Here is a 9,711-nt window from a genome sequence, read left to right as displayed (position 1 = left end):
GGGCTAAGTTTAGTATTTTGCTCATATCTTCTTCGTTTTAAATCGGAATTGGGCTTATGATATATCGTTGGAAAGCTTATTTTAAGGCCTATCCATCCAAATAATAATTGGATCAAAATTATAGGTTCACAAAATCAGTTTCTCTCAGTTTTGTGATGTGGACACGAAAAGTGGAAAGTTATGGTTTAGGGAAATGAGCTAGGAATTGGATTAGTTTATGTATTGGGAATGAATATGGATTTAACCACTCCAAAGGTTAAATACTCAACCCGACCAATAATGGCAGTGAAAGGTTGTTCATCATCGGGTTTGGTTTTGGGGAGACATTTTTAAGTGTCCATAGTAACTAATAATTAGTAACTAATAATTAGTAATTAATAATACTGATAATAAATGAATAAGAATACATAATAATGTCCTTTAAGGTCATTTTGTATAGTTATAGCCAACAATTAACAGCTGATTTTTTACCAAACATATTTACGTACTCTCTCCGTATTTTAATAAGTATTACACTTACCAAATACGACCGTATTTTAATAAGTGTTATATTTTCTTTTTTTTTTTTGGCAAAAAGCTACATTTGAATATAATATCTCTCTCTTCTCATGGTCTCCACTCAAACCCACTACTACTTTTTTTTTATTATGAGTATTTATTTCCTCTCACATTTATTATTTTTCAATAAAATATTAACCCTACTATCTTTCTTCTATAATTTTTTAATACTCCAACTACCTCATTTACCTCTTATTTTATTTAAGTTAATTATAAACTATGTGCAATGTCCCGGTCAAACTGTCAAAGTGTAGCACTTATTAAAAAACAGAGAGAGTATAACAAATGGTCAAACAACCACTGTAAACAGCCAATACTAACAGTCAGTCAAACAAGCCAAGTTAAACAGCTAACAACCAGTAACCAATTGGCAAACAAGACCTTTATTGGAATTCAATAAGTTGATCTTGAAAAATCGTTCAACCCAACTTTTCGTAAAAGTTATTCGTATAATTATTGCAAACAATCATTTCAATAAATTATCTTGATGTCTGATAAAATAGATAATTTAAAGAGTTAATCAAATGTTTTAATATCAACCGATTACTATCTATGTATCAGTTAATTACCAAACAAGACCTAAATCATTCTCCAAGAGTCACAACTCACAAGTCTCACAACACACGAGCTAGTTCAAGAACCCACAAAACGGAACATTTTCCCACCTCCAATAAAACGTCAATTAACCCTGAAATTGTACCCCTCACCATCCCCATAAATCCGTAATTGCACGATAACCTGACGTAAACCACCGACCCACCTCTCTTCAAAATTTAACCCAAACACTCAAATCAAAATCAAAATCAAAATCACAAAATCAATCACACCCAATCACAAAATCAAATAAACCCCACAAATATTTTCCGCCATAATCTGAACTTCCTCCAATTCTCAAATCTAGAGAGAGAAAATCAGAGATGAACCCAACTGAAGAAGCCATGGATAAAGAGAGAGAGTGGGAGATGAGGCCTGGTGGTATGTTGGTTCAGAAGAGAGAGAATGGTTTTGATGAAGATGCTGATGATAGTAATAATCTTCCTTTTTACAAGATCAAGGTTGTTTATGGCTCTTCTTCCTACGAATTCGCCCTCCCTTGCAAATTCACTTTTGGTATTTTCTTCTTCAATTTTCTTTATTAATATTTTCTGGGGTTTTTCTATAGTATAATGATACAGTAGTTGATTTGTTTGATTTTGGGGTTTGTGTTATTTTTGGTGTAAATAGAGCCACACAAAGGGTGGTTACGTAGACGGGATTCGATTTCAGGTCTCAGCTTATACCCGTAAGCTAGTTGGCATCCTAAGAGTTTATGTTTAGTACAAGTATTATGTTTGCGTATAGTTGGGTTTTGTTTGATGTTTAGGGTTGATTTTATTGAGAAATTTTGTTATGTGAGCTCAAATTTTTTGAACTTGTGAAATTATGAACTTGTTTCTTTGTTTTAAAGTGGCTTAAATGTGAAGAATTAAGGGTTAGAGAGAGGGGATTACTGCTTTGATGTAATGGGTGTTTATGTAGTGATGTTATATCAGAGAATTGTTGGGTTTTATTCAATGTTTATGATTGTTTTTCGTTGGAAGGTTTGGTGAAATTATGAATTGGGAAAAACTTGGGGTTTTGTCGAGGTTTCCCCTCTTTTCAATGATGAGTATTGATTAGTTTTCCTAATCGAAAATCCGGGCTGAATTTTGGATAACAGGAAAGGTCCATCTTTTAACCCTTTGCTTCTAAAACCAGAATTGAAGTGGTTTGATGTGAGTGTAATACTTCCCCATATGGGAATTGTAGTCACATATAAACTAGTTTAGAATGTTCGTAAGAAAAGCCCGTGTTTTTGTGGTTGAATTACTTTGGTTTTCTCAGTTAAAAATTGTTATTAAGATTATGTTTCTAAACATATCCTTGGTTAAATAAAATGTTGGTGAGAGGTGGATTGGAGATATTTTTGTCAAATCTAAGTAAATCCTTAAATATTATTGGTTGAATCAATGTGACGAATAATTCCAATTGGAGAGAGTACATACAACTATACAAAGGAGTTTATAATTACCTATTTGAGTGGCCAGAGATGAGGTACTTGGCTGTGTCCATCCTGACCTTTCTAGGCATACTAAATGCTTACAATAGTAGTTTGCTATGTGATAGATGGACATGTCGTGTAATTAACCCTTCGTTTCTTAAAGAATCATGCTACTATTCATATTTTGAGGGTGTCTACTGAATTATTCCCAATATATAAGAAAATTTATACTTATGTGGGAGGTCTTGTTTGATTTGTCTCAATGGTTGCATTTAGAATATCAATTTTTTTTTAAAAAAAATTTTATTTAAACTTTTACTTTCTTCCCAATATGTAGAGTGTTTAATTGTCAAAGATATATACTGTCAAAACAAGAGTAGTTTTTAAAGATGGAAGGAGTAATAAATATTCACCTCACCTCCTATTTACATCATCTAAAAAACTCCTCCCTTGTATGCCTTCCCTCTTAGATTCTGAAACATCATGGTAGAAGTTGACCTTAGGTAGTGCTTGTGTCCAAATGTATTTTGAGACAGATGTTTAATTTCTAATTTTTTTTTTTATATTAATGGCAAAAGGTGAGTTGAAGAAACTTCTTGTTCAAGAAACTGGGTTAGAGCCTGAGGACCAAAGGCTTTTCTTCCGTGGGAGGGAGAAGGAAGATGGTGAGACTTTACTTGTGGCAGGTTTAAAGGACCACTCAAAGTTGTTGCTTATGGAGCGTCCTGCTAGCAAGGAGAAAAAAATGGAGGAGGCAAAAAAGAAAGAAGAAATATCAAAGGCATTTGCTGCAATTGCTGGAGTTCGGGCAGAGGTGGATAAGCTTTCTCAAAGGGTAATTTCATTTCTTTCTTGGAAAGGTTTTTTCTATACTAGTTTTCTGGCACGGAAATTCTTTTTGACGAGTAGAAAGGTGATGCCTTTGTTAATTTCCTTCTTATATGCAGGTCTCATCCTTGGAAGCATCTCTTTATAATGGAACAAAGGTAGATGAAAAGGAATATATCATCTTAACAGAGTTGTTTATGGTTCAATTGCTGAAATTGGATAGCATTGAGGCCGAAGGAGAAGCAAAAACCCAGCGGAAGAATGAGGTGAGTTGGTTTTGTTTGTGCTCAAGAAGGATCCCTTTTTATATTTTGCATTTTTTTTAGTGCTTGTATTCCCAAGAAAACACTGGATGCTTATCTTTTGAAGCTAAAGAGCAACAAATTTTTAGAACTAAGTTTTATTCAACTTTTCACTTGAAGTAGAGACCTTAGCTTACCCAAGGAGATTACAGTTGTTTTACACTTTTACTTCATTAGAGAGAATGGAAAAGGGTTATTTTGACAAAGAGCTCTAAGACCCAAATATCAATGATTTAGTAGAAAAATACACATCAATAATTTCTTGCTACGAATTTATGCCATTAGCTTCTTGCTGCTATGTGTTCAACTTGTTATATAATAGGTCCAATACTAGAATAAACTGATTGAATTGCATCACAAGTACTGTGTTAAACTATTCCTTGTATATAGCTCATAACAGTAACCTATTACTCTGAGAAGGCTTTTCTACTATCATATTGGCTTCTCTCCATTGCCCCATCACAAGTTAAGATGTCAAGGGAGCAGCCGGGAATGTAAATCTGAGAGGTACAATATTACATGCAATTTCTCTTGAAGATTAAGTCAGGTTGCATGATGCTGTAGCAATTCCTCTTAGTTTCAATTTGTACTAGGGGTTTTGGTTGTTGACAAGTGTTGCTAACCGTTGTAGTTGTCTTTGCCATGAATCAACAAGTATGATAGAAGTTATCCTCCCATTCATAATTCCACACCATAATTCTGATACACCTAATTCTCGCCTTTTTTCAAACTCTTTAAAATGATGGTTTTGTTATATCCGTTTCTTTATATTGTATGATTCCTTATGACGATTCATGTTAGCCGACCCCAAATCATTTTGGGAATAAGGCTTTGTTGTTGTTGGAATAATGATACATCAATGCCTATATTCATCATTTTGCTAGCTGCTGGTGCTATTGTAATATTAGTTGTGTTGAAGGGATTTGTTGAGTAAGGAGGCGAGAAAAGAAAAATTGTATATGCCAATTATGCAACAGCAAAGCTTATAACGAAGCCTGCTGCTGGTCTGTTCTAGGAATACCCTAGCATTAGTAACTTTACCCCTTACAATTTGATCTAATTAGTTGTAACCTCAAGCTTTGGAAGAATTTGACATTGGGAGTGATCCCTGTAAAGTTTGGGGCCAACAGAAAAAGTGAAGTAGACAAAAATTATTGGTGCTCCTTGGGGACTTGATTGAAGAGCTTTTCTTATTAAGTTAGTAGATTATTTGTATTCTATTTGAAACAGCAATACTCCTTTCTGGACTTCTTTAAAGGGAACTATGATCAACTTTACCGCAAAACATTTCTTTTGAATATTCTGTTACATCCTCTGGATCTTCTTCCCCAATCCTGAAGGATATTTATAGAAGTCTTAAGTTATTATAGGGTCTGTAATTCTGCATAATGGCTCTTTATGGGTAGAACTTAGAGGTAATACCTCAAAACAGTTATTAAAATCAATGACATGTTTCCCCGAAAATATTTAATCCAAATCAGATAGTTGCAGAGGGCTTTCTAATAATTCTCAATTTCCCAAGTTGCTTTGAATTCAATTTCTGATTACTCCTCCTTATGTTGGCTGTGAATATAGTCTTCCTGATCTGCCCTATGTTCAAGTGTATTTGTGTAGGTAATTATACATATTGTATTACCTGACTAGCATATGGGAAGTACTATTATCTCATTAAGTGGAGCTTGGAAGACTTGTCGTTTATATAGTTTCCTATATTTTAGCTGCTTTTTTTTCCCTTCACTTTATTCAGTTAGCATTGTTACTTTTATCATGCTAAAATAAATTTCAAGCTCCCTAATTGCATGGAATCAAAGTATTTTACAGACTTGATTCTTCATGTACTACTTCTGTTTCTTTTTTAATTACAAAAAATGAGTTTGCACAGACTCCAAGGCAAAATTTGTTTGTGTGTGTTAAATCGAGAGAGAAAAGAAGGGATGCATATGATGAGGAAAGACATAGAGACCAATGACATCTGAAAAAGGAAAAATACCGGCTGTTGCATCTAATGTGTAGTTTCCTTTTATAGTAAATGTTGCAAATAAAAAGAAACGGAGGTAGTAATTCTTGGTGTTTGAAAGGGAGCTGGTAATTATTTATCTAGGACCTTGTTTGTGAAACCTTTGTTGCTCAATATATGTGTATTTCTAGAAGCAAGTTTTGAAACAACGATGTAGGATGCAACACAAATGAGTCTCATGAATCATTAAGAAGATTTTGCATAGTTAAGAAGTGTCGTAGGCATCAAATTTTGGCTAAAGTTTAACACTTGTTAATTTTTTGGAAGAATTAGGAACTAGAGTAACAAAAGTATAACATCCAAGACATAATTTAATCCGTTTCTCACTAACCAATAACCTAATCATTCTGATTTAGGCTTCATTCTTGGCTCTTGGGTGCCTGGTTTACTTGTCCTTGTTAGTCAGATTATACAACCATTCATTCCTAGAAGCAGTTATTAATTTTGTTGGTCTAATATATGATGGAGTATGGAACTGTGCAAGTGAATAATGACTTAATCTGTGGCATACCATTTTCTTTTTCACTGATAATTTTCTCTTCAATTAGAGTTGTGCAGTTTGTTTCCCTAGTTTATTTCATGTGAGTCCCTGACAATAGGTTTTGCATGATTGAACAGGTTCGTCGTGTGCAAGGCTTTGTGGATACACTGGATGCCATGAAGGCAAGAAACTCACATCCACATGATAATTGCAGCAATACTGTAGCAGTGACCACCAACTGGGAGACATTTGATTCTGGTGTTGGGAGCTTGACTCCACCTTCGGTTTCATCATCTTCAAAAGTAACTGAAGACTGGGAGCGGTTTGAATAGATTAATATCGTCATATTTTTTTGGTGCAACTTATTATGTCATTATTGCCTGTACAATCCATTGGGACTTCTGTGATTATGATTTTTTTGCCTGTAATGGCTCCTCATCAATTCAAAGTTGTATTTAACTCTTTGAAGTATGGAGTATGAAAGTTGCATATGAAGTAGTTGCCTAAAATGACATATTCATCTATGTATATGATCACTTACCAAGTTCTAATACCCATGTTCACTACTTTGCCTATTACTCCCATCTTTCCTTGTTTTCCCCTCTTTAGACAAAAATCCTTCTGGTGGTGCTTTTTATTCACATATTTGAGTTATTTATATGAATTCATGATTTTCAAGTTAGTAATTCTAGTTATGACAGTTGAGTTTCTGGTTTCACTGAATCTGTTGTGGTCTGTTGAAACCTCTTTGTCTTTGCCCTTGTCTGCGTGTTCGTGTGGGGATGCATGTCATAGACGATGCAGACGTCTCTGTTTCTGATCTTGTACCTGTGTATCATTGAAGGCTTGAAGCACTTGGAGGAATAATTTAGCTGTAGTCGGGGGTTAGATTGTGCCTTGATGACTAACATTTTAACTAGTAAAACAGGAATAAGAGAAACAGCATCATCTAGTGAAAGTTGCAGTTGCATTTGACAACTGTAGCGAACACTGTAAACACAAGACATTACAAGATGTCATTGACACAAGTGTATTACAGAGTATTTATTATGCAGAGCAAGCCAAGAGATAAAGATACGTTTCAGGCTAATTAATATTAACGTACTTCTTTGCTAAAACTTTTAATTTTGTTGCTAATATTATATCATTATGCACATTATTTGACTATTCTTTGAGGTTTCCTTTTCTATCGCATAAAATAGAATTCCCTCAAATCCTCAATGGGCGCGAGCAGGACGATGTTGGTTTCCAAGCCTAAATAAAACAAGATCTATATGCAGTCGATGTGTGCATATCATTCTAAATATATACACCTAAGTGCTGTATTTTAAAAGTTGAACACCATGCTCACCCTTAATAGACTAGCCAAGTAGCCTTATGCATCTGATGTGTGCAATAATTATAACATTTATTTTGATTTTATATCGGAAAAATTAAAAATAATAATCTCACCTTTGGCACATTTTCTTAAACTAATCCCACCTTTGCGTATTTCAGAAATAATCCCACCTTTGTTTCTCATATTCTTAAAATGATTCTTTTTACCTTTAACCTGTAAAACAGGTTAGATGTTTTTTTTCCTTTAATCCCTCTTCTCTCACCTCACCCCCTCCATCCTTGTCAACCACCTCCACACCAACACCACACACTGACTCCCACGCAAACACCACCCCTGCTCCACCGTCCATAACAACAACCACAACTCACAAGCCACAGCTAATCCCCACCTTCTGCAGCCCCCATACTCAACCTCAACACATAACTCCAACTCCCCTGCCCCTGCCTTCTCTAACCAATGCACATCAATTGCGGGCTCAACCACCACTAAACGCTGACCCCCAATCCTGCGAGCTTAGCCACCGCTCAAAATCCTCTTTCTCTTTCTTCTCCTCCTTTGAAGCTCATCAAACCTCCTACCTTCGTCACCCCTTCAATGGCAGAATTGGGGCTTCAATTAATCTGAAATTGGGCTGAATTGGGGCTTCAGTTAATCTGAAATTGTGCTGAATTGGGGCTTCAATTAATCTGAAATTGGGCTAAATTGGCGAACCTAAAGTATGATGCGGCTGTTGTTGACCGGTTTTTGATGTTGTACGCGGCGGAAGCGGTGCTGCTGGAGGTGTTAATTTGCGGAAATGGCAGTCCGGTAGCTAGCTGGTTGTGCTTTTGTTGTTGTCGATTTGGGTGAATGGTTCAGGTGGGGAGTGAGCGAGTGACGGGGAAGGGAAGTTATTGTTTGGGGTTTTTTTCCGGTGTGTGGGTGGCTGGATGTGGTGGTGGTGGTGAATTAGGTGGGAGGGAATCAAGGAGGGCGGCAGCGATTGGGTCTGGTTGGCCGGCTTTTGGCTGTTCCGGCGGGTAGCTGATCTGACGAGGGAGGGGTGGCTCCGCCGGGTGGCAGAGCAAGGAAGAAGAAGGTGTTTTTTTTTTTTCCTTCAATTTTTAAAAATAAATAAAAAAATAAATATAACCAATTAAAAGACAATACGTGGCAAAATACCTTCAAAACCGGTTACTAATTTCACTAACAGGTAAAAGGCTTATTTTGAGAATATAGGGTATACATATGGGATTATTTTTAGAACACGCAAAGGTGAGATTATTTTAAAAAGATGTGTCAAAGGTAGAATTATTCTTTTCAATTTTTCCTTTTATATTCCATTTAATTTGTCCCTATTTAGTTGACACATTTATTTATTTATTTATTTATTTTTTTTTTTTCGAATGGATTTAGTTGAAAAACTTATATTTTATTATAGAAAGGAATGATTCCCATTTTCTCTCACATGGTATAGATCCTACTTTTTCCCCAAATTTAATTTTATGCTAATATCTTTCCAAAATGTTCGAATTTGGTTGAAGACTCAATGACTAAAATTATTAATAACTAATTAATGTTATTGATATGTAACCAAATAAAGGGTTATTATGTTATTAGTTATTAAGTTATTAGAGCAATATATTAAGTTATTAGGTTATATCTTGTGCCATACACGTTAATTTTCAATAACTATTATTTAATAAATAATATATTTAATTTGTCTAAGGGTCTGTTGTTTTCAGATTATTTTCAGTTCAGTTCAATTCAATTCTTAATTTCATTCTCTCATAAAATATACAGTTCAGTTCAATTCAATTCAGTTCAGTCAATCAGAACAGACCCTAAGTTATTACTTCTTAAAATGATTTTATTATGATTTATGAAGGAGTCTATTATTAGAAAAATAAGTATTTTAAAATACGCATATATGTATGTTTATATACAATACATTTCACCAAAAAATTTATATCATTCTTTTCTTGTTAATAAATGAATATCTTAACGATATGTATTTAGCCCGTAAATAGAGTTTCTTTTTTACTCACTACTCTGTATCTTTCATTGTCTCTTATGCCTTTTTTTTTTTCAATAATCAATTGACTTAAAATATTTTTTTTTGTCTTTCCTAGCAACCTTTTCATACATAAATTAAATACAATTTTTTTTTAAAAAAAATCTTGTAAA

General features: G+C 34.5%; 1 protein-coding gene across 1 annotated transcript; it reads left to right on the top strand.

The window, feature by feature from the left end:
- Positions 1-1,255: 1,255 nt before the first annotated feature.
- On the top strand, positions 1,256-6,697 carry LOC145567630 (BAG family molecular chaperone regulator 4-like). The gene is made up of 4 exons (XM_081626952.1): positions 1,256-1,668; positions 3,157-3,413; positions 3,526-3,672; positions 6,344-6,697. The coding sequence occupies exons 1-4, from the start codon at positions 1,476-1,478 to the stop codon at positions 6,536-6,538; spliced, it is 792 nt and encodes a 263-aa protein (XP_081483078.1). The 5' UTR covers positions 1,256-1,475; the 3' UTR covers positions 6,539-6,697.
- Positions 6,698-9,711: the final 3,014 nt, after the last annotated feature.

This window comes from Chenopodium album, chromosome 11, assembly GCF_948465745.1.
Source record: "Chenopodium album chromosome 11, dcCheAlbu1.1, whole genome shotgun sequence".
In the NCBI taxonomy this organism is placed as follows: domain Eukaryota; kingdom Viridiplantae; phylum Streptophyta; class Magnoliopsida; order Caryophyllales; family Amaranthaceae; genus Chenopodium; species Chenopodium album.
The sequence above is the reverse complement of the archived record's forward strand: the minus strand, read 5'-3'. Positions and strand labels throughout refer to the sequence as shown.